At 38.7% G+C, this 26,221-nt stretch overlaps 1 protein-coding gene across 4 annotated transcripts; it reads right to left on the bottom strand.

Moving 5' to 3' along the window:
• Positions 1 to 208: 208 nt before the first annotated feature.
• On the bottom strand, positions 209 to 26,221 carry RPP30 (ribonuclease P/MRP subunit p30). Of its 4 annotated transcripts, XM_087432262.1 has the most exons (13): positions 26,110 to 26,208; positions 24,579 to 24,634; positions 23,874 to 23,930; positions 23,387 to 23,461; positions 21,564 to 21,635; positions 15,727 to 15,816; positions 9,988 to 10,023; positions 7,073 to 7,189; positions 6,168 to 6,197; positions 5,737 to 5,774; positions 5,044 to 5,123; positions 1,569 to 1,664; positions 209 to 1,350 (listed from the first exon to the last, which is right to left on the bottom strand). In XM_087432262.1, the coding sequence occupies exons 1-12, from the start codon at positions 26,189 to 26,191 to the stop codon at positions 1,600 to 1,602; spliced, it is 798 nt and encodes a 265-aa protein (XP_087288388.1). In that variant the 5' UTR covers positions 26,192 to 26,208; the 3' UTR covers positions 209 to 1,350; positions 1,569 to 1,599. The 4 variants fall into 4 exon arrangements, with proteins under 4 accessions (XP_087288388.1, XP_087288387.1, XP_004427874.1 ...); XM_087432261.1 differs by lacking the exon at positions 1,569 to 1,664; XM_004427817.3 differs by lacking the exons at positions 1,569 to 1,664; positions 9,988 to 10,023 and having other exon boundaries at positions 26,110 to 26,221.

Below are 26,221 nucleotides of genomic sequence, written 5' to 3'. Positions count from 1 at the left end.
GCGTAAATTAAGAAGCCCCCGTGTTTCTAATCTTTTCCCAGCTGCTTCTCTTGAGTCTTTCAAGAAGACAGTCACATCTGCAATAACTCGACCTTCCTAATCTAACATGAAAGTCCTCAATATACTACCTGATGCAACTGGGGCTAATACATAGTCAGTTAGTTGAAAAGCAGACTAAGGTGGAGCATCAAAAAAAGTTGAACATACATCCCCTTAAACATTTTATTTGAGTTTAAAATATATAAATGTATACTCATGTGCCAATCTTTTAAAGAAAGGTCAAAGCCCGTTCTTGGGAGAATGGATCCACTGATGGGAGATCTAGTTGTCTTTCTCGAGTTCCAGTCTCTTTAAAGAAGAAAGAGAACTTAAGACTCCAGTGAAGCAATCCCAGTGCAGAATTTTTCCTGGATCTCCCCCAAATCTTAGTTGTCCTGCTCACACCTATTTTGACAGCAGTTCTTTTTAATGAGTCATCTTTTTCCAACCTTTTGAAAGCATCAACTTAGTTCTCCTGGGAATTCTTTTTTTGCCCCTCATAGTTGATCAGTTCTCATAATTTTTAATTAACTTACATGATTTTACAATGCTAAATACAATGGCATAAACAGACTTGTGAATAAACACACACCTAAAACTTCTGGTGAATCCAAGTGGGTGAAGGCAGAGGCAAGCTGGCACTCAAGGCAGTGGCAGACTTGCAGTGAGTGGGCTCAGCAGCAGCGGCCAACAGTTTTACGGAGGGAATGGAGGAGGCTAACCCATCAAATTGCTCGAGTGGAAGTCAGTCAAAAGTGCTTTATACATATATAACATATATAGATAGTCCTCAAAAATAACCACTTTTTGAGTAGTAAGATTAAAAATAATAAGCCATGTACATCAAGTAAGCAAAAAAGCACTGAGTTTTTAAATGAATAAGAAACATTTTAAAGAGTCTCTTGAAATATTGAAACATCTTCTTATTCAATTATACCTGTCGTTTGATCACTTAAAACAAAGGATAAACTAGTCTGTTTTTCTCTTGTAGTATATCTAAATTCATTAAGCTGGCAGTCTTTTTTTTTATGCTTCACTAGGTTTTGTTATTTTAATGGTTTGACTATAAAATCGTTTTTATAGACTACTAATTTCTAGCTCCAAGTGACAACAGTAAATCATACAAAGGTCTTATTTCTGTGGTTGCTGATGAACTACCAAAGGGAAGAAGGGAGTGTTGACAGAGACTGGGGGATTCTTGTCAGTCCTCACACTTGGCTTTTTTGCAAGCTGGAAGAGAATCATCATCTGCTTCTGATGACCGAGGTTTCTTCACTGTGGAAATAATTCCAAATGCAGTTTTTCTTGTTTCTATAAAACAAACAGGGAAACCACAGTGCTTGAAGACATGATTTAAAAAGAGGTGGTTTAACAAGTTTCACCATATTACTTTGACTTCCAGCATTAGTAAATGGTAAAACCATAATGAACTGCTACTAACGCTGATGCCATTTACTGTTATTACCTTTTTTCCCCCAACATATACAAATAACAGTACATTACTAATATCTACATTCCAAAAGGATTACCTCATAGGTAAAATTGCAGGGCAGGTTATGTCTAGGGGTCTATCCACGGCATCTTATGGAGCCAGACCCACGTCACAGACACTGGTGCAGCAGATGCTTTATGGATGGTGGAAAGAGGGATGAATCAAGACAGCAAGGACAACAGTCAACTGAGGTGCTCCCATGATGGCGCGTGTGCTAACTTCATTTTACAGCACGTACCTTATCTGTGTCCTTCACTAGATCATCAACGTCCCTCTGAAGAATCAATTGTACTGTATTGCCAAACCCAGAAATGCCTGGTTATGTAACAGGTGTTCAATAAATACTTGTTGAGTGAAGGAAGAAAACCAAACTCACAGGTTTATTGATCTCATATATTATTGGTGACAATGGACAAAAAAGAATGGGAATTATTGGATGTTTAGGTCAGGTTGGCAGCAGAGTTCAACTTACATTTAGCCAACTAAATAATGACAATGGGCCAGGTACTGTGTCATCTCTGGAGGGTATAAAGATGCCTAACACAGCACTGCTTGCTAGCACACACTAGGAGCTGAGAGCATTAAGGGCAAATACAATAGGAATGGAGGCACCCACAAGAAGGAACTCTGCCTGGATGAATCAAGAAAGGTATCATAAAGAGGTGACACAGGAATAAGAAAGAAGAAAAAAATGGAGAAGAAAGTATTCCTTTGCAAAGGCATGGAGAGAGAGATAAGAAGATCCTCGTATGTGTAGGGGATGATATGGCTGGTGTGAAGGAGGAATGAAGAAAAAATTAGAAAGAAATAAGGCTGGAAGGGTATTTTGTGAAGGACCACACTGCCATAAAAGAGAGGCAGATTAGTCCTGAGGAAGGACTAGGGAGGAGAGAGAGATTTGTTAGCTATGAAGGAGGTAGAATCAAAAGAACCTGATGAACATAAATGTAGTTAAGAATTATTCCTACTTCAAGTAGTAAAAGTAAAGTCAATTCTAAAGAGCTAAGCATTACCTTCCCATTTATTAGGATTAACTTACCAAGTCTACTAAATGTTTGCCATTTAAAAGTATTTTAATTTATAAAAGACAAAACTGTTCTCAAAGTCATTAAACTGACAAAATAAGCAAAGAACCTCAAAATAAATAGAAATTACCAATGATTTCCACTTCACCAAATGAAAAATGTTGCATTTAGAGATGTTGATTTATAACCCCATGATTCTGAGTAAAATTCTAGAAATCAGTTGAATGAATAAAAATATATAAAAATTAAATTGTGAAAACCAACACTTCGTAACAAAACAAAATGCATTAGTTTCAAAATTATTTTAGTTCCATCTCAGAAATGTTCTCTTTTTTATCACTTGAACTTCTTAATGTAAACTGACACACTACAAACAACTGAAAAATAAGACTTTTATAGTTATCAGATACAGTAACCCATTTAGTGTGAGTCTTTTAGAAATAATTAATAGCAAGAAGCTACAATTTGTACAGGGCTTTAGTTCACAAAGTGTTTTCCCATTAGTATTGCCTTTAATCATCCTGCCAAAGAAAATCTACAACTACCTCTACAGGAATTACTTACAAGTGCACTATTTTGTTCATGAAGAATTAGGGCAGGTGTCCCCAACATGTCCATCTTGGTCAAATGGCTGACTGGACACCAACCTCATCAATCACAGGGAAGCCTCTGGCCTTGAACCTCTTTCCTCTGTCCCTTCCCCACAACCTCCTTAGAAGTGCTATTCACTGGTTTCCGGAACCCCACAGGATCCATCTAATTCTGATTCCCTTGGCAAGCCTTCCAATGTTGAATGCCAGCTACAACATGTCCCAAGTCTTCTGTTTTCCAGGTATCCATTCCTGTACTGCTTTCAACAATTCCTCTCATGATAAGGTTTCTGGACCCTCTAAGAACCTATTAACCGTCTTCAGGTAGTGCTCCAGTGCACGTGTGTCCTTCTTAAATGTGGCATTCAGGATGATACAGATGCCTGCTGGGACTTCATCAGTGCAGAGGGTAGTAACAAGACTGAATCCCCTTGCCTCAGAATCCTTTATTTCTTCTAATGTAACCTAAGCCTGAATTAGCAATCTTAGGAACATACCACACTAATGTCTCATCCCAATGTCAACTAAAACCAGGGTGACTATAATTTACCCTCTAGATGTGTTAATTCTATAGGACAGCAGGCATAAACTAGGACTGCCCTGGCCACACTAGGGAGAATGGTAATGCTACTAATGTCCTCAAGTTTTTCTTTTAGTTTAGCTTCTATAACAGCCTAGCTTTATATATACCCTTTATTGAATAGTTGAGTTTTTTGAAGTCAAATTCAGAACTTCATAGTTTTCCCTATTAACATTTTTTTTAAGTTTTCCTTTTATGTTTTGGTCTATTTTGGAACACTACTTGTCATCCAAAATCTTGATGATTCCTTATATTCACTTAAAATAGACAAAAAATCCACTCTTCCCTAAGTTCAAGAAAATCTATTTGATAAAGTCCTAATTAGGTCATTCCTAGAGCTTACGTGATGGGGTCTGGGCTATATAATACAACAATCTCAAACGAAGAATACTGAAAACAAAAGCAAAATCATCTAATTCATGGTAAGTCAATACAGTAACTGGTTCTCCCAAGTGGAAATCAGATCGTTAAAATCCAGACACAGCACACAAGCCTTCAATAACCTAACTATTTGCATGCCAAATAACCTAATCTACATGTAGCAACCTACTCTGAAGTGTAAAATCCGTCAGGGTGATCAAGTAAACTGCTTCTTGACCACTACCACTAGTGCTAAAAATTACAGAGAATGAAGATAAAACAGCAGATTTTCCTTTTAGTAAAATCTCACTTTTATTCTCCAAAGTCTTGGCACATCAAATACTTCTAGTTCAATTTTTATCATCTGATGAATAAAAAATTCAGTGGCTTCCAGTAGTGGAATTAAGGTGAGGAGGTAGATACGCGTAAACAAAATGTTGAGTAAAAATGTATAGTCTGCACATACTTGAACGTGTAAACAAAAAAGGAGCAAAGAATCATATAAGTTGTAATAAATGTGAAAAGTTACATTTTGGGTTTATTAGCTGGTTTTAAAAAATGTATTTGCTGTTTTTGTGTTCCTAATAAATGGCTTAACGTATATTTTTAACGTTTCAGTTCTCTAAAGCAGTGATTTTCAGCAGGGAAAGCAGGCCCCTCTGGAGAGGAGGGAGGAGAAAGGGAAATTAGAAGCCTATCAAAATGTAGGCTGGGAGACATATGCAGAGCTTGAAAGAACACATTCAATACTCATTTCTGTAATGCAAACTATACTCATTCCACAAACTAAAGGGTGAGAAGGCATTGATGGGTATGGTTAAAACAGGCTGAGAAAAGATGACCTGAAAGGAACTCTGCAAGGCAGGATAATAAGAGTAGATATGGCTCAACAGTTTGATAACAATGATTGGCTTCTAACATGACCATTCAGTGTTTTTATTGGAAGAACTTGCTTACCTCCATGGAGAAGTGCTGCTCGGCAGTTGGTGGACACTGCAGCTTTGGCATCACTTTCAGACAGCCCAAAGAGCAACCCTCTGGTGGGATCATTAAGGATTTCAACCCAGAGTCAGCCAAGGACACGAGACTAACACAAACATAACCGGAAAGGCCAGCTCACCGTCATACAGAGAGAGAGGCTTTACTTCTACAGGAGGTCTTAGCCCAAAGGGAACATGCATCTGCAAAGAGGCTCATCTAACTCTAGGCTTTTATAATTTTATTTATTTATTTTTCCCCTAAAGCCCCAGTAGATAGTTATATGTCATAGCTGCACATCCTTCTAGTTGCTGTATGTGGGATGCGGCCTCACCCACGGCTGGAAAAGCGGTGCTTCAGTGCGCGCCCGGGATCTGAACCCAAGCCGCCAGCAGCGAAAGTGCGAGCACTTAACCGCTAAGCCACGGGGCCGGTCCCTAACTCTAGGCTTTTAGAATACAGAGTCCCTCCTTCTCCTTTTCCCATCTCACCCTTAATCAAGAAAACAAAGGAGGAAGCTCTCTACAACCTGATATAATTTGTTTTTGAAGCTATTAGTTGGAAAACTTACAGTAAAAGGTTAAGAAAAATATCTTGTTAAAGTGTAATATCATATCAAATTCCAAATTTCCTAAAAAAAATTTCAGTAACTTCTTACTCACGAAAGGATACAAGTTTGCCACGTCATATGGGCCTCTTATTTCTAAAGGCTAAAAATAAAACGAACAAAATATAGACACGAGAGAAGTTATTCATAACATTTCAATGACTTCATCTGTAGTAAATTAATAAGATGCTTAAGTATCCAAAAATAAGGAAGTCAATCGCATAAATTTAAGTCCTTATAATTTTGATGGGTTTAAGTTTTTGAAAATATAAAAGATCCTTGAAAATCATTCTGTAACAATATAAAGGAAAAACTATTTATATAAATAAAACTTGAAGCCCAAAAGGAATGGGGATATATTTTACTCTTCAGCAATTACAATAAGCAAATGCAGTTAAAAATGAAAACATGCAATAAATGTTCATTATATTACTATTTTAATCTCTCCCCTAGAAACTTTTCCAAGTTTTAACAAAGTACTTAATGCCAGACTTACCCTTTCTGCAGCACTAGATATAATTACATTCTAGAAAATAGAAAGTGATCAATATTAATCTTAGATAAATATAAAAAAATTGAAGAGTCTTATAATACAATAACCAGTAATAACATTTTAATATTCAAGGTTCTATAAATACCAACTTCCTGTAAAAATAAGGTAAATAATTAAAGTGAAAGAATGAAAGACCTCCTATCAAACTAAAGGCAGCCTATAGTAAGAGGTAGAACAGGCCTTCCCAACAGATCTTAGAAAAGATGAATAAGTTTTAAAAACTAGTTGAAAAGGTCATACAACCTTAATTCAACTCACTGATGACAAGCAACTGTTATCTAGACTATTCTTTTCACAGTGGGTAAACTGCAGATTCCTTACTGAAGGATAAAGGCTTTCAATACATCTTCTCCCACCTGGCATTATTCTTCCCTTGATATTTTTCTTTCCCTTAAAACCTGCAGAGCTGGGTCCGGCCCCGTGGCTTAGCGGTTAAGTGCGCGCGCTCCGCTACTGGCGGCCCGGGGTCGGATCCCGGGCGCACACCGATGCACCACTTCTCCGGCCATGCTGAGGCCGCGTCCCACATACAGCAACTAGAAGGATGTGCAACTATGACGTACAACTATCTACTGGGGCTTTGGGGGAAAAAAAAGGAGGAGGATTGGCAATAGATGTTAGCTCAGAGCCGGTCTTCCTCAGCAAAAAGAGGAGGATTAGCACGGATGTTAGCTCAGGGCTGATCTTCCTCACCAAAAAAAAAAAACAACAACCTGCACAGCTCATCGACAGGGGAGAATTTATTCTTGTGCCTTTCTGCTTTAAGGAAAATGACTCAGTTTGATAATTCGAGTGTATTAATAATATACTGCTAGATTTGAAAAATATCCTCAGTTTATGGAACATACCTTTCCTTTGCAGACCTGCATCAAATTGAGGGCATTGGAAATTGTGTACCTTCTCATTGTGGAGTCTTTGATAGCGGGGCTATAGACAAGTTCAAAGCCCACACCTCGGTCAATTGCCTTCACAGGAAATAAAGAAAGTGAAAATGTCAAGGATAAACACACACTGTCCTACAGTTCCCCCTTACCTCCCTCCTCACCTCCCACCACCCACCTCCTGCGTGTCAAGGTACAGCCTTAAACAAAAGCAGATTTACACCCGAACGGCACCACCCACAGGAGAAGAAAACAGATCTGTGGCTCTATTTGATCAACAGAGTTTATCTTAGCTGTGGGGAAGCTGACTTTGTATAAACAGAAATCATGGAAAGGTTAAGGAGAACAAGTCCCAGAGTGGTGGCAGAGGGCTGTTATTCCATGAACTATCAAAAGGAAACTGGAGATGTGCTCCCTACACTTAGAGTAAACTGTTTGCAAACAGTAAACCAAGTAATTTGACCCAAGAATGAAGAGACAAAGAAATGAAAAGCTGAAAAATGTCCAAAGACAGGGGTAGGAAGGCCTCCCGGGGAAATCATTTGTTATGTACATGTTAAATGAAAGAATACTAACAGCCATGTTGAGTGCCACCAGGCACTGTGCTGAGAGTCTTATGTACATATTTAACCCTTACAATACCTTTATAAGGCACTGTGGGAGAGACTGCTAATTGCCCCCATATCTGTTCTCCCCTTTTTCTTTACTAACAGAGACCCTGATTTTTAGCTGGATTCATAGATGCCCAGCAAAAAAGACAGAAGAGGCCTGGGCTCTTGATGATTTTGCGCAGCTCACCAGACAAGCTTGGTCTTTTACATGAGAAAAAGAAACTTTCTTATTTAAGGCATTCTTACTAGGTAGGCATCCACAGGTAAGAAAACAGCCTGAAAGGGGTGAAAATGGGATTGAAATCCACCACTACACTATAGTTTCCCTGATGAGCACCTCAGTATCTTTATCCATTCACAACAGATATGTGTTAAGCCAAGTATGCATGGGAAGGGTGAGCAAAAGCTGACAGGGTTCCTCCCTTTTAAGAGCTTCCAGTTTAGGAGGGGAGACTATCAAATAATTACACAAAAATACAAAGCTTCAATTGTGATAAGTGCTATCAAGGAGAAGTTTAAGAGTGGGTGAGGAAGGAATTTAACAGTAGAGGGAGGAGTATGTGGAAAGGCCCTGGGGTTAGAAGGAGGCATGGTAGTGTGCAGAGGTCATAGGCTGGGGAAGAGAGAATGAGGGGGCCCTGTGGTGGGAATGCAGGCTAAAGAGGATGGGATGGGCCAACAGTGCACATCTAGAACTGGAGACAGGATGACTGGAGACAGGATGAATCTTAACAGCAATGGGAAGCATCTGAAGGATTTTAGGATGAAGGTGATAATCAGACTGGCAATGGCAAAGCCATTGGTTGCAGTGGTCTTTTTTTTTTTGGTGAGGAAGATTGTTCCTGAGCTAAAATCTGTGCCAATCTTCCTCTATTTTATATGTGGGATGCCGCCACAGCATGGCTTCTGGGCCGCCAAAGCGGCGTGCACAAACTTAACGACTACGCCACTGGGCCGGCCCCTGCAGTGGTCTTTTGAATGAAAGGAAGGAAAGCAGGCACAGACCAGGAGGTATGGTCCAAGTCTGTGCTTGGCAAATGAGTTTCTACTACCCAGAGGATGAGTTGGGACTGATCCAGCTGTGACTGCTGGAGATCTACTCCAGAATCTTTACAGGGAATGAAAAAACCTGTCTTCTTCCAGAATTGGTAGCCTACCTTGATTTAATTCAGGTGTACCTCACAGGCTCCTTCTACTTTTCCTTCCTGAACACAGATTTCCTTTTTTCCATCCCCCAATCTTCTCTTTCCTTAACTCTTCCTCCTGCCTTGAGGCTCCCAGGTTTTATTTTAGATTTTCCTACATATCTGATATTAGTTTAGTTAGAATTTACATACTAATTTCCATACTGCAACCTTCCCCTCTCCCCTTTCCTGACAACTTTTTCCTACCTCTAACTCCTGTGCTGATTATTTCTGGGAATGACGTCTGTTATGATATTCTTTGTGCCATAGTTAAGCGTGCACCTCATTCTCCCTGCCCAGCTTGTACACTTCTTGTGAGCTGGCATCCTGATACTTCTTTGTAGCACACAACTGCCTTTTCTACAAAAAGTGTTTACTATGTTTATATTCTGAGTGAATAAACAGTATCTTATGGAAAAGAGGTCATTGATAACGCTGTTCATTACGGATTATCCATCATAAAAAGAACCAGAATGAACTTGGCTAACTGAAACTTACAGATAAACCAAAACACCTCCTTCAGCCATATTCTCAACTACCCTTCTGGCTCTTTCTCTTACCAGAACTACTAATTAGCCAAAGAGGCTGACATATTTCTTTTCTTCATCCCTCTTGTTGCTGAACTAAAACACAAGGCAGTAGGATGGAGAAGAGGGGAAATCAAAGATGTGGATGATACCCAGAACTGGGCAACCAGGTCCCAAAGTATTCCTAATCGAAATCTAAAATTTTAGCCCCCTCTGGGGACCAGATCAAAATAAAAACTTGTTTTGGGGGGGTAGGGTGGGGAGAAAAAATGACATAATTATCAGTTTATTTTTTAAGAAAAAAGTTCTGATTTTGATCTTAGCACATTAATCAAGTTCATATTTAAATAGCTAAGAAAACTCTGAGAGAAATTAAAGATAATGTGCTATTGAAGGTTGTGAGGATTTCTTTCATAACACATTATTTGAAATTTTTAGATAGATAAAATACAGATTCATTACCTAGGCTCCTGCTTCTAAGAACATTTTAATGTAAATTGCCTTAAGCTCATCAAATGCTTGTTCATAACAACCTTTTCATCAAGAAGGGCAGTACCTGCCTGATTGGCTTTTGTTCGCATCTCTGACCAAAGGCTCTGGAACAGACAGATGATTAGATTTCTTTACTAATGAGAAATAACAGTCATAATGATGCTACAAACCAAGGGCAGCTGTGTGACACTTCAATCAAGAGATATTGGTGGTAAAATTCCAAGAACTAAGCAAAACTTAAGAGAAAGAAAACAGGGAGTTCATTACTGGGACAATATACAGATTCCCTGTTAATTTCAGGAAAATTAGGTCTTTACTGAATTCAAAAGGATGATACCCCTGCGGTGTACCATTCTTTAAGATAGGTAACCTGTTCATATGAGTCACAAATCAAAGTAACATAAGAAAGCAATACAAAGTCTTACTTGTATCTCTGCTCCCATTTGCCCCATCCCCACCTCCCATAATCACTCAATTTCTGTCTTCTTCCAGAGTTTCTTCACACAAATATAAGCAAATATGAATATACACTATTTTTCTTCTTTCTTACTCAAAAGGTAGCCTGCCACATTCTTGTTCTGACTTGAAGGATTTTCCATGTCAGCTCATAACTTCCACATTCTGTTTCATAGCTGCATAGTATTCCATTGTAGAGGTATGGCATGTGTTTAACCAAGTCTCTACTGATAGACTTTGGGTTGTTTCAATATATTTGTAGAATAAACACTAAAGCGAGATTGCTGGGTATTATGGGTTGAATTATGTCCCCTCATAAAAGGTATGCTGAAGTCCTAACCTTTAGTACCTCAGAACGTGACCTTATTTGGAAATAGGGTCATTGTAGATGTAATTAGTTAAGATGAGGTCATACTGGAATAGGGCGGGCTCCTAATCCAATATGGTCTTTATAAGATATCAGGCATGTGAAGACAGAGAGACATCAGGGAGAACACATTGTGAAGACAAAGGCTGAGACTTGAGTTAGGCAAGTGCAAGCCAAGGACAGCCAAAGATTGCCGGCAAACCATCAAAAGCTAAGAGGCAAAAAAGCATTCCCCTACAGATTTCAGAGGAAGCATGATACTGATGACATCTTGATTTCAGACTTCTAGCCTCCAGAAATGTGAGACAATAAATTTCTGTTGTTTTAAGCCACACAGTTTGTGGTACTTTGTTATGGCAGCCCTAGGAAACTCATTCACTAGGTCAGAGGGTAAAGCACTTGTAATTTTGATAGTTGTTGCCAATTACCCACTCCCCCATATGGACTGTTCCAATTTACACTGCTACAAGCAACGTATGAGAATGCCTGCTTTCCCACAGCCTTACAACAGAGGGTATCATCAAACTTCCGGGTTTGTGCCAATCAGACAGGTGATTTTAATGTAAATTTCTTATTATGATGAATTTAAGTATCTTTCATGTTTAAGAGCCATTTGTACTTCCTCTCCTGTGAAATGTCTTTTTCATATTCTTAATCTATTTTTGGGGATTGTTCAGCTTTCTTTAACTTCTCAATTTCTAGGAGCTCTTTATATATTAAGGAGATTAGCCTTTTGTCTATGAGATGAGTGAATATATTTCTACCAGTCTGTCATTAGTCTTTTAACTTTGTTTCTGATGTTCTTTTGCCACACAGACATTTTTGATACTGGCAACTTTGCTGGCACTGGTCCAAGCACTGGGTCAATAAAGTACTCAACACATTTAGGTTCATAATATGTGTGATGAAAAATCATGTTTATAGAGCACTCATACCCAACTCAAGTATATATGGCATGATTCCTGGAATAACCTCACTGCTTCAGATACTATTTACTGGACATCTCTCAGTGGGGACTAACTGGACCATGAAGATAGAAATGGATTAAGGTTAAAGAAAGTGGTGAGGGGAAATATCAGAAAGAGCAGAAAACAGAGCATCACTGAAAATGACTCAATAAACTTGAAGTCATTGTTCAATGACAATAACATTGAAAACATCAAAGGGAAGGTAAAGATACGTACTGCTTACAAAATTTCTTCTTCTCAAAACCTCAATTCCTAAAGATCACGTTTTAAAACATGAAATTATTCTGTGCTTAACACAGTTCTGCTGTAAAGTAACTTTAAATAGCATTTTCCAGCAGGAAATGACAGCAAATTTAGAATCAAAGCTTGAGTACAAATCCCAAATCAACCCCTGGGAGAGAAGTCTATCTGTGTGAGCCACAAACTACCTGAGTCTCAATTCTGTTACCTACATAATGGAGATAATTCACATCTACCCCATCCTAAGGCTGTTGTGCTAAAGCAGGTGTGAAAGTGCTTTAACTATAAAACACAAAATAATTAGAAGTCATTCGATTATCCAAGAGAAGCTGAATTCAATTTTTTTGAAACCTAATTAGCACATGATAAAGCTGTGATTCCACAAGTTACTTAGACTCCAGAAGAGATCTGTAGGAGATTCTGGAGGGAATTACGTAACTGAAATTAGGGTGTCCTAAGCATGTGGTAAAGAATACAAAAAGGACAAGAGCTCTAAGTTATACAAATGGAGTGTTCTGGTATGCCCTAGCTTTTGGGCCCTCCTTCATAATCCCAACCTCTTTTTTTTAACCTTATTGAGGAATAATGGACAAATAAACTGTATATATTTAAAGTGTACAACGTGATGATTTGATATACATATACATTGTAAAATGATTCCCAAGATCAAGATAATTAACACATCCACACATCTATCACTTCACATAGTTAACTCTTTTTTTCTGTTTGTTTGATAAGAAGCTTAAGATCTACTCTCAACAACGTTCAAGTTTATAATACTGTATTACGAACTATAGTAACCCATGCTGTACATCAGATCTGCAGAACTTATTCTTCTTGTAACTAAAAATTTGTATCCTTTAATCCGAACCTTCTGATCTGATAATTCTCACATGGCTTATGGCCTCTAGGTAAAAGACTAATGAATTAAATATCTCAATGCTCTTGCTTTTCACCACCACAAAAGAAAAGGGTATCCAAATCCAAATTAAGATCTGTGCACAATAAAGTGATCCTTATAAGGCCAACCTACCAACTTTTCATAGCCAAAGATAAGTTTATTGTCAAGGCCAAAGGAACACGCAAGGACCAAGACTTAACACTGAACTCTTATGCACATTTATTACATGTTCTATACTTTCACAGTGACTATATTTCCATATTTTAATGTAAACATACAGCTCCATATCCAGAATAGATATTATCAGATAAAAATAATACATACATACTTATATAACTACTATAATTTACCCTGAACAACAAGCTGGATACCTTTTATTGTATGTTTACAGCTTTCTCTCAAGTGAAAATTAGAAGCATAAATTAATAGGGACTTTTCTGCTCCTGACCAATTCACACCGCAGCCTACTTCTACACTAGATGAAGACTAAAAATAATCTTGCACAGCCTTTCCCTCCATTCCATCATCTAGTTTTTATTAAACAACATATGTAAAATGTTCACACCAGATTTTAAAAAAAGCAGACGCTGTGTTAAATACTGCATATCCCTCTCACTTGTCAAATTTTTACTTTTCAGATTTCTTAAATTGAAAAATGTGGGAATTAAGCCAAAAATATCCACCAAACAGCAGCAGCTTTCCTGACCTTACAGATGGAATCGGAGGGTGGGATGTCCTAGCACTGCTGTCTCCAGTGCCATCCTTCTCCTCATGCTACCCCAGCGTCCCACTTCCCTCACGTGCATGCTTCCTGCCTAATGTTGACAACAAGCTAATGATGAACCAGAAGCAGCATCTGGCCATGTGCCCCAAGCTGGACCTTGATATGTCAAGTTAGACATGTACTCATTCAACTGACAAATTTTAGGGAGGACCCACTAAAAGGACCATGACACAGTTGGTACTCTCTAGAAGCTCACGAACTGGGTTGAATAGTCAGGCACCTTCATAAGAAACCAACTGAAAACCCTCACCAAAACAGCCATTGGGAAGCTTATGTGCTGTGCACTGCTGTCCATTCCATGGACTTGGCCTTAGCATCACATGCTACTATCTCCTCCCAACCAAGGACACAGTATCGTATGTGGGTTTACTCAGGCAAAATCATCTAGAAAATGGCCTTCCTAGTTCATTAAAGTGAAGAGAAAGGTAAAAAAGCTGTAAGTTTAATAGCAATTTACAGAGTGGCTGCACTGCATAACTCCAGGAGGTGCCATTTACATAGAAACTGGATTGGCAGTTTGAGGCTGCTAAAAAGCCTGGCAAACTTCTAGAGACAGAGACTACCACCTCTGGAGAGGAACAATATGTGAGGCCAACAAGACTGCCATCACCTTCGGGACTGTATTAGTTTGTGCCTTTTATCACAGGTGACTGGGGCATATCAGAGACCTCACTTGATAGGGAATCAACCAGAACTGTCCCAAGCTGGTGACTGAAGAGCCGAACGGCTTCTCCTTGCTAGCCTTCATTTTACCACATTTGATAAGTGGGCTGTTAAACAACATACATCTCCAACTCTAAAATGTGATGATTCGGGGTTTTTTAAAGTGTTTACTTATAAATTTGTAAGTACTGGCAAGACCATGGGTAAACGATTTGAGCTTAACCAATATTATTACATGTTCTGAGTACTCTCAATATTTATCAGAAAAGACCTGTTTTACAGTCTTCCCTTTAAATATATGACTTGAAAGTTCTGAGTAGTTTTCAAGTACAGTTTCAGTAGCATATTTTTAGGGGGCAGACATAAACCAACTTAAATTTTTCCACACTGGATTCCATTTTTCCACACCACATAGATCAATTTTCTCCTCTCATTCTCTCCCCCAATTTTCAGTATCAAGCCAATTCCTTAGCAGCAGAGACAGGGAAACAAAAATTGAGGAAGTTGTAGTTCTACAGAGACAAAAGAATAGAGGAGTTATCTATCTGGAAAAAATACATAAATTTTTAATTTTCTAATTCTGACAGCACTGGATTTGTAATCTGAGCTGTCTGTTAAATGCTTTTTCTCCTTTAATAGTAGTTTTTGAGAATGGGAGACAGTTTTGGAAGCCACTATTCTAAAACAGTACCCTAACCCTTCCTAGGATCTGGCTGGCAAATCAAACAGTTGACAGGTGTGCTACCCGTACAGCTAGTGATGTGAAATAATACCACCTTTATGATGGAATAAGACTTGCAAGAAGGCATGACAGATGGAAGATAAAGGGTAGGAGAAAACAAGAGAAATGATGTAGAAAGGTAATGAGAAAAATGCTACAGCAGAGGAAGGAACAAAAAATTCCCTGAATACTTGGCCACCCTTCCAGGTTATTATAAAAATAACCCTGGGCTTTTGGGTGAGTCAGCATCTTCAATGCAGATTTTAATTTTGCATGGACCACACCACTGTGCTTTCCATGCCCTGCTCCCTGCTGCACCCCTCCCGCCCCAGCTTGCTGGTGTCTCAGGAACCCTCCACATATTTTTTTCCCTACCCCTTCCTGACTGCTCTGTCCCCTTAATGTTCAAATTCAGACTGTAAGTGTCCATCACTATTAGCTACTCTCTTAAGAAGCATCCTTCATAAATTTTGGCTCCTAAGGCCTTTCAAAAACATCTTGATAATTTACTGGATATTTTTGATTTGAAGCTTTCTTTCTACCTTTACTCAGCTTACAAGAAAAAGTCCTCTTTCTAAACTGCCTCCTATTTATTTCCTAGGCTTTGTTTTTTCCCTGTAAGAACACTGGTTTCTTCTGCCCCTTTTCCAGTTTGTTAATGCAAGTTTCTACAGATTCACATAAAGAATGGAAAGTGCAACACTTACCACATTAATAGGGGGTCTTTTGAAGTAAAATGGTAGTTTCTCTGTTACAGTTATGCAGACTAAATCCACATCTAAATGTGTACAAGCAACCTGTCAAGAAGAAAAAACGAGGTAAAGCCAAAAGGAAAACTGGCACACATTAAGAATGGGAGATAGGATCAAACCTGACATACAGAAATATAAATAGATACGGTTACTCCATAGGCATTATGATGGTTGTATTGAAGTACATCTGTCCCTTTACAAAGTCAATGGTTAGCCATTCCTTCTCGTTTGGTTTGAACGGTTCAACTGTAATCTAGCTGAAGTAGAGTATGTCCAAAGATTGTCTCAACGGACAAGGCCCAGAGACCCTCTAACTCATGGTCTGCTAAATAAGGATGGGTTGCTAAGAGAGACTCAGTTTCTGGAAGGTTACTTCAGATTGTTCCAGAAAGAGGAAATTATTCTGAAACCCAAGAAAAAAATAAGCCAAAAGGAATGTATGTGTGGTCCATTTAGTCCACAAATTATTTATTTTTGTGCCAGGCCTGTGGCTCCTATCAGTCTACGGAGTGTCTGAAGAAATACTAACATGGCACTACCAACGGCACTTTGTTCAAATACTAATAGAAACAAAAACAGTCTACAGAAATGGTCAAAGCAGAGCCGTGACAAATCAAATGATACTGAATGCATTTTTTCAACTTGTAATTTCCCTTTCCTTTGTTCTAAGTTTTGCTACTACTTGTTGATCAATACTCTGCATTTACTTCCAAGAGATTTGAAACTACTTACAAAAAAATACATCCAAGATAAAATAAACAGATAAGGAAATCAGGATAAACAGAAAATCAGGGAAGGAAAACAAAATACAGCGGTGGAAAGGTTCCGAGCCTACGAGTACAGGCCAAAGAGGCTGTTGGAAGAGGCAGATCTGGCTCTGATTTTGCCATTATTTGATTTACAGTGATAAAAAGAACTGGCTGTTTTGTGCTGTACTTAAAACAAGGCTAACTGACAATGCAGGTGTACACAAACTTGATGAACAAATTCAAACTGCCAGGTGGCTGTGCGGGCAAACTAACATCAGTGGCATGGACCCAGGGAAAGGGCGGAGAAAGGAAGAGGGGTAGAGAGGGCTAATAATGCCCTGCAGGATCAGCTCGACCTTTAGCAGTGACAGGAATGTCACATCTTGCTGTTTTTCTTCAGAATCCCCACTTGAGTCCTACCCCACCCCACGGCTTTAGGAAGCAGGTAGTGATCAAGGGCTGCCTGGCTTAAGACAGTCATAGTAACTCAATAAGCCCAGGAAGTGACGCTGTTTTGGCAGAAATACTTGGCTCATAAAGAATCTGCCCCATTCCAACTGCTACAGCTGTCCAAATCATAAGAGTCATCGAAAATTTGATAAGAATAGATGAAGAAAAGCTCTGAATAGTAGATAAAAACAAGTTCTGCTTCTGTTTGCTATTTTTAAACTAACAGAATGGCAAAGATCAGAAAGTTCAGTAACACGCTGCTGACATGAGAGTGAATAAACAGGCACTCACGGGGTCTTTAAATCAGTACAGGGGCTTGAAGAGCATTTTAGCAATAGGTAGCAAAATTTTAAATGCACACATCAGCAATTTCACCTACGGGAAGGTATCCTATAGAGAGACTCTAGAAATATCTTCAGTAGCTATATACCCTACAAATGCTCAAAAATACTAGTGCGAGGATAGTCAATGCAACACCAATAACAAAAGACTAGACACAATTAAACATCCCTCAGTTTTACTCAAATAAATTATGGTTCCTTTATACAACAGAAAATGATGAATCCTTAAAGGGAACAAGGTACATCTCTAACTGGTATTATGGAACCACCTCCAGGATAAACTGTCAGCTGAAAAAAGCATGGTGTTAGGTAGGAAGGAAGGAAAGAGGAAGGAAGAGGAGAATGAAGGAAAGAAGGACTAGGTAAATACTGTTTCTGAAAAGATATACGATAACTGCTAGCAGCGGCTGCCTTTGGAGAAAAGGGAGAGGGAGCGTTAGGTGGGAGGAAGACCTACTTTTCAACGCAGACCCCTTGGTACTGTTTGGATTTATTACCATGAACATAAATTTTTCATTAAAAAAACCTGATTCATTTTTTAAAAGGCCGTTAAGCATTCTTCCCCAGAGTAAAGCTAAATTAGGTTATTTTCTTACTTATGTATTGCTTATTTCCCTCTCCTATATAATAGTAACTAATTTAAAAATATCCCTTGTGTTGGTTTAAGTACATTATAACAAACTTTCAGTTACAAAGGACAGCTCTACTTGGCTCCCTCTGACACCTCAAACTTACAATGTCTCAAACCGAACTCTTTCATTATCTAGCTTTCTATTAATCCAAATGTTCAACTGATATATTTAGATAATTATAAAATAAGAGATAACGTTCACATTATAAAGAAATACTTTCTCAATCATTAAAAAAGATTAACTTCTGTCCAAATAATATTTGCGGTTAAGAATCTTATCATAGTGGTTTTGGCAGGTTGTATATGAATTCATAGCAATTGTTCTTATCTTTTTTTTCGTCCAAAGACTCCTATGAGGATTTAAGTAAGGTGTATTCCCAAAACTGCACATACACACACATTTATCTTTGATCTTATGGAACAAGGAGAACAGATGGGTAGGGGTTCATTCTCCCCCAAATTCCCTTAATGGATGTCAGGTTAATACATCTTGGCATTTTATGATAAAATAGTATGCAAGGGAGAGTCAGGCTCACCCAGGGAAAAGAGAGATTGCCCATAAACAGGGCCTCTCAACCTAAAGTGTGAAAAAAACAAATTCCCTTGAAGAATTTCTTCAAAATGGAGATTACCAGGCCTGACTACCAGTAATAAGTTTAGTAAGTAGGGCCTAATAACCTGCATTTTAACAAAAAATCCCCAGCAATTCTGAAGCCAGTGGAGCCAGACTACACCGTGAGAAGCACTGTCTTGAAAGATCTTCCCTCTCCTCAAGAGCCTCAGGTGTTCATTGCATACTCCACAATACTGCTCTTCAGAGGGTAAGGCATGGATTTTAGAAGCTGGAAGAAAACAGAACTTCCATTTCCATTTATTTTTTAATTCACTCTTAAAATTCGTTTGTTTTGTGTGTGTATATTATTTCATAAAGCATAGTGGTATAACGGAACATGCAAATAATTTATAAGAAAATAAACATACACATACCAGGGATGCAGGCTGAATATTTTTTTAAATTGATAGGATACACAATCAAAGTAGTTTGGAGACCACTGGACTAAATAACCTGAATTCTCCTCACCCTTTCTAGTCGCTTTAAACCCTAAATGGGAATAACTAACTCAGAAGCTCCTGAAGCTTCTAAGTAACTCTCTCTGCCACATTCCACTGCCGCCCCCCAAACCAAGAACGCCTGACCGATGGATTCCCCTTACAATCTTTCATCTTTGCCTTATCCCCTGGAGTAACTATGGAGAAGAAGGGTTTATTTATGAGACATCTTCCAGATACTCTGAGTGGAAAATAGTTATGTTATTTTCCATGGAAACAATGCTATTTAAGGTGGTTAGATTTTATACTACTAATTGTTAACATATGTGTGTGTATGCTTTTATGACTCATCTTAGAGACCTAACTTAGCTTTAGAGTATCATATCTACAGGGACACTTGTTTAAATTCTAGATAATCCACTTACAAACTAAACAAATAAAATCATTTATAGAATGAAACCTGTTAAGCAACAAACTGCTTGCATTTGATCCAATTCCAAACATGATATACTTACAAAAGCTTTATGATTAAAAGAAAGACGTCTTTTTAAATTGATTTTCTATAGACAAGAGAGAGTGATAACTTCAGCTGAGTCTTAAAGAATGGGTAAGATTGGGACAGATAAGATGATGTTCCAATTTTAAAAACTGTTTTTATGTAACTTTTTGAGTATATCTGTACAGTCAATTGCAAACAAATACTTTGTGAATTATTTATAGCTTTCTTCCATCTTCCAAAATATTTCCACCCCATCATCAAGCATGTGTTCATGCTTTTGAATTCAAAGTTTCAAATAATCTGAGAAAAACAAGTACTAAAAGTAAATAAGACAAAATCACTAGATGAAATTATAATGTATTCTAAAACCCAAAAATCCTAACTCTACTACATACAACCCGAGACTTGCAGCAAATCATTTAACCTAAGTCTCAATTTTCTCTTCTACAAAACGGGGATAGTAATAAATATTTGTCCCGACTACCCCCAGGATTGTTGTGTTAGAAGTAATAAATACGTAAAAGCCTTTGGAAGAATATATAAATGTATGCCTCCCAGCTGTGTGACTTGTTAAATGTTTTGTTTCTCTAATTACCAGTAAATGGCTATGGAAATGTAAGTTGCATGCTCTTCAAAATCAATTCAAAAAATAAATGTACAACAAAAAATTGGGCACATTGCCAACTTTTAGTCTACATTATAACTGAGTTATTATTTAACAACAAAACTAGGTTGCTGTTTAACAAATTTGAAAATGTCCATGGTCCACCTCAAGGTTTCCACAATGAATCAAAATCCTCTGTGGAACTTGAGAAAACAGATACCCAGACTCAACCCCAAAGCTACTGGATCAGAATCTCCAGTAGTGGAGATATGAACCTGCCTGATTTTAAACAGTTCCACAGGGGTCTCTGATGAGTAAGAACCACTCTATCCTACTCACCTCTTTTCCTGAAATGAAATTTTTGGGAATTACTATAATTGAACATTTTATAAAGAGAGTCACCAAAAAAAAGGGCATTCATGGATAATTTGTGCTGTTTTCTTGCATTAATATAAACAATTAAGAATTGATAGCATGCCTTGAAAACTAAATTTACGACACATCAGCCTCCTTAGTTAACAGCTCCATCTACTGGATAAACTTAGAGAAAATCTTTCTATAATTTTAGAACAGGTTTTGCTTAAAAAAGAACTATGGTGTAAAATTAAAACATCAAAGACCAGTACATTTTTTTTTCCTACAATATCCCTTTTGCAGATATTCTTTTGGCAGATGGCTATTTTTTGAACCTAGATAAAGCCAACATTCAGAACTTCCTAAAGTAGCTATACTTCATTTTACACAGTAAAACATACTCCTGAAAAACTATTAGAGTTGATTTTTTTTTTCTGTAATCATTTAAAATGCCCAGGTGGTCTTCTCAAGTTGACAAAATGAGCGTACATGTTAAACAACTTTCTCTCCTGAAAAGTCACAGAAATGGCAATTTTAAAAGTATAAAAGGAATTAAATTTGAAAAGGCTCTCAGAACACAATGGGAAACAGTATCAGCAGAAGGTTGATTTTGAGGAATTTCTGGAAGACTGAAGGTTGACATCATCATGCTGGCATGTGGACCAGACCTCAGAGCATGCAAAGGAGAAAGCTGAAAGAGAGATGGGACCTTTTATGTCACAGCAGAACCTTGTACCTTTCTTCCCTCATAGGCAGCAGCAAACAATAAGAAGGGCAGAAACTGAAGTGATTTTAGAGCTACAAAGAGATGGACCAACATTTACCTAAGAGAAGTTTCAAATGAATGAACGAATGAAGCAGACATAAAGAAATAGAAGAAAAACTTGATGGACTTTTTCAATCTGAGCTCATCAAACATCTAGCAGTATGAATACAACAAAACAAAACAAACACATGCCACCTAAATACCCTGGTGGAATTCCAGAGCTCCAAGTATAAATGAAAAATCCTGAAAGTTTCCAGATGGGGCAAAACAAGTCACCTACAAAGGCATAACATCAGACTTCTTACATAAAATAATAAATACTATTTTCTTTTACTATCTGTTACTTACATGAAAAAGTTTTTCTGTCTTTGGAAAAACTGCAACGATATCATACAGCCGGACCCTTGAAGAAGTTGCTCTCTGGGAACACAAAAAGAATGTTATCATGGAGTAACAACAAGTATACACATGGAATTCTGACTAGTGGCCCGGCTGTACTTAAATTTCAATCATGTAACACTTCTCATATGCCAAGGACATTTCTGCTTTGTTTTGTATGTTGGCAGAAAAGACCTTTGAAGCCCATGAGAATTCAGATACCAACATCCATTCCACTAATCATCCCCCTTCCTTCCTACACTGTTACACTTTGTGTACTAAACATTGTATTCTCTCTCCCCAACTAGATCCTTCCCACCAGCAGGCACACTCAAGTCTCTCCCATCTCGTGAACAAAATCTAGACAGCAGGTCTCATCCACCAACCTCTCTATGCCTTCCATTCCCCTATGGAGTCAAATTTCTCAAGCAAAGTCACCATCACACTGTATCCATTTTCTCACATCCCTACGATTTCCATGGAAATGGTTTTTGCTGAGGCAACCAATGACTTCCCCATCAATAAATCCAAGACATTTTTTAGCCCTTCTCCTGCTTCTCTACTCAGGCACATTGATGCTGCTGACCCTTCCTCACTTTTCCTTTCTCACTTTCCACGCTGTCCTTCTCCTTCTCAGAGTCCCTCCTCAGTCCCTAGCTCTTCCTCCTGTACTCCACCATTAAATGCTGAAGTTCCTCAGGACTCTGTCCCAGACCTTCTCTTCCCACATCACACTTTAATCAGGGAGTCTCATCCGTTCCCATGATTTCAATTACTCTCTACAGGGCGACCCCTTCCAAATCAGTATCTTTAACTGGGATCACTTTTCTGAGGGCTACACCTTTTTTCCCCCAAATGCCCATTTAACAAACTCCACTGGAACTCTCATAATAATCTATTGTGTCCCAAAAACGATGCCCTCAAACCTGCTTCTCTTTGCTTTCCCTTCGGGAAATGGTTCCCTTATCTACCTTCCAGGTTGCTCAGGCTACGCCAGGGAGTCATCATTCTACATCCAACCCACCATCAAATCCTGTCAATCCTCCCCCTGGATGCCTCAAAGCCCCTCCTTAACCCCTTCTGACCCATTCTCTATAATGCAAACCTGATAATTTTATTCCCTTGGTTAAAACTTTCAGGGGCTTTCAACTGCTCACCCAGACCTACCTCTCTAACCTCATCCCAGGTTAGCCAGCTCACTAGGCTCAGCTCTATTGGTGGTGTTTCATTTCCAAGAACACACTATGTTTCTTTGGCCTCAAGACCCTTGCATAATCCATCCTGCCTGTGGGAACACTCTCTCCACGTATATAACACTTACTGATTCTTCTGGCCCCAGTTTGAACATCAACCTCCTCACGTTGGCTGCCCTGTTACATGCTCCCAGAGCATCCTTTATTTACTATCTCCGACTTTTTAAATCTTCCTCATGTTTTTAATTACTATTTGTATAGTGTTTGTCTTGCCAATTAGACTATAAACTTTATAAGTTCAAGATTTGTGTCTGTATTCTTCACAGCAATATCTCCAGCACCCACCTTATATCTGGTTCATATGAGTTCAATAACAGTGGCCAAAGGAATCTTTAACTGTGGTATCCCTACACATGTGCCACGAGGAGAAGAGACTCTGTTATACTATATGAATTCTGAGGATAGGGAGAGCAGGCATGTGTCACACATGGGAGGCGGTGGGGCAATGTAAGACGAGGGTGAGTTGAAAAACAACACCGTTCAACATTAGTCAATACAACTTAAAAGGCCAAAAAGAGAGAAGAAAAATAATTAACTTACCAAAACATTGCAGTGAGATGGATCCGAAACGATAATCGTCAGTCGAGTTAAAATTTTAATTGGTCTTGATTTTCCCTATAATCAAAAACATGCTATCGAAAAAGCACAAAATACAAACTATTGATTTCCCTCTTTATCAGTGGAAAGTACTCATTAAAAGGTCCCAGCAATAAGGGATTGTGAAGATTAGTAAAACCTAGTCTTCATTCTCAACGAGTTTATGATACAGCGAGAGGAAAAAAAAAGATGTACATACATTAAACTACATAATGAAATAATTTAAAGGTTGTAGGACTTCAGGAAAAGAGGATCATCAAAGTACTGAATTGATAGTAAGAGAATGTTTCAGAGAAGAGCTGAGTCTTGATGGAAAGGTAAGACTGGTCGACAGAGGAAGGGGCAGTGCAGGTTAGAGAACTGTACATATAAATGGGCATGTTTGAATGAATGAATAGATATTATGCTTCTTAAACAACAAAACACCTACCTGTACAATTGGCAAAGTTGTAAAGAGTTCAGAAACAGCTATTGGTTTTTCAATTTCCTACAACAAAGAATCAAAAGTCACCCCAGATTGTACATGTTAATGGGACAGAGCCTATGGAAATGGAAAACTTACAAGAGGTTTTCAGGAAAGATAATTAAAAAAAAATGAGAAAGCTAATTTCTGGTATTCAGAAACACTAAAGTTTTTTTGTTTTTTCTGTTTATTTTTTAAAGGAAGAAAGCTGAAGAGCAGAGAAGTAGCTGAGCATATCAATGGACAGGAGAGATGAAAACTAGTGTTTAAACTGAAATAATCTATAAGGTACAGTTGTTGGCCAAAAGAGAAATATACATATTTATCAGTATGTTTCAGGGGGAAACCAACGAGTAATGAGTCCATAACAGTAAAATAAAAAGGACTAAATATTGTGATTACAGTTCAGTCAATAACAATGCACTTTTTATAAGTTATTGAAAGTTACTTAAGTAACATCAAATCAACTTTAAAAATCCTTACCCCACACCTTAGTACTTCACAAAAAACTTTATCACTAGCACAAATATGCATCAGCTCGAATGTTAACATACAAAATAAGACAGTGCACAGAGTACATTTAAGAAATATGCTCATCTGTAACTTCTTATTACCAATATAAACACAAATAATTATAAATTCTGGTTATTAACTTCAGAAATTGTATTTTACCTGTTTCTTTTCCTTAAATTCAACAACATGATTGATGGCAACAACTGAATAGCCCACTGAAAAGAAAAATTGAACATTCTTGTTAAATATAACCACCTATCTTTCCTGTACACATAGGGTCATCCCAATTCGTGTCAAGACTAGAAGGCAGTCAGCAGAATGGTTATGGGTCTGGGCTCTGGTGTCACACTGCCTGCTTTCAAATCTAGCATCACGCCTTACATGTTACTTAACCTTAAGTTTCAGGTTCTTCATCTGTCAAATGGTGATAATAACAGAACTTACCCCATATGTCTGTCACAAGAATTAAATGAAATAACACAGGTACGATGTTTTACAACAGTGCCTGGCACGTAGTCAGGGCTTTATGTGACCTCTGTGATGTACTATTAGCATGATACTAAAAACCCTTAACTTTGCGCTTCTTTCAACCATCATTCTCTTTCACATCTCTCTTTTCATTTTCATCCCATCACGTTTATACCTTTTCACTGTCACCTTTATTCTCGCTCATTTCTTTTGCTTTTTACCCTTTCTACTTCCTTCAGAGGCCCCTTTCCTAAGGAAAAATGGAGTAATGACTCCTCACACCACTGCCCACTGCCCCTTTTGAGCTGCCCACCATCAATAGATTGGGAACTCTTTGAGGCCAGGGTCTTGTTTTATCAGCAACACAGCACTGTTCTGGACATTTGTACTACCAAAAATATGTCTAAATCTTGACTCCTATCTTTAAGTTATTAAACACCAATGGGGACGACAAGATATTAATATTAAAAGATAATGAATATTAATGCCAAAATAGTGATCCTCCCTCTCATCAGTTTGTCCAACTTCCTTCCTCCCTCAGATATTTATTGGGCCCCCACTACTTGACTGGCCCTGCAGAAACCTCTTTATTTTTAAACCTCTCTATCCCCACACTTCACAATATGAGAAAGAAGAAAGCAGTCACGATTAACTCCAATAATTAAAACGGGGTCTTACCTCTCACGGCTTTCGCTTCCCTTGGATTCAAACATGAGTAATATCCTAGCATTTTGGCCATGCTGCTCCCCTCCCACCCGCCTGCTATGTCCCCCGCCCTCACCTACCCACCCTCTAAATAATATTATTCCAACACTCGCACCCCCATGTCCCTCCTCCTCTTCTCTGAGCCCCCACAGCACTCCTCGTCTGTGCTGACACTGTCATGAGAGGCAGGAAGGGGTGATATTATAAGCACTGGTGTAGGAGACTGTACACTCAGAATCCCTGGCTTCTGCCGCCCATCAGCTGTGGGGCCCTATGCAAATCCTCCACCCTCTCAGGGCCTCAGTTTCCTCAATTTATAGGAAAGAAGGAGCTGGAGTGGGTAACAGCTCCTCAGTGCCTTCGAGTTTCCCGCGCCCAGGAAAAGCAACACCGCAGCGGGCATCAGCTTCCAGGGACATCCGAGAGACCCCAGGAGACCTGAAAGAGTCCCGGCCTTGCCGGGTCCTTCCCGAGCCCGGCCCGACTGTCTAGGGGGCAGCGAGGATGGGCGACTCACGATGAGCGGCGTTCTCCACGAGCCCGCGCAGCGCCTTCAGGTCCGAACCCGCACGCAGATCCAAGTCGGCAAACACCGCCATGCTGAAGTCACATGACGCCCGCGCCCGTCT

The sequence above is a fragment of the Ceratotherium simum genome, chromosome 6 (genome assembly GCF_057802395.1).
Source record: "Ceratotherium simum simum isolate JZ-2026a chromosome 6, ASM5780239v1, whole genome shotgun sequence".
NCBI lineage: Eukaryota > Metazoa > Chordata > Mammalia > Perissodactyla > Rhinocerotidae > Ceratotherium > Ceratotherium simum.
The sequence above is the reverse complement of the archived record's forward strand: the minus strand, read 5'-3'. Positions and strand labels throughout refer to the sequence as shown.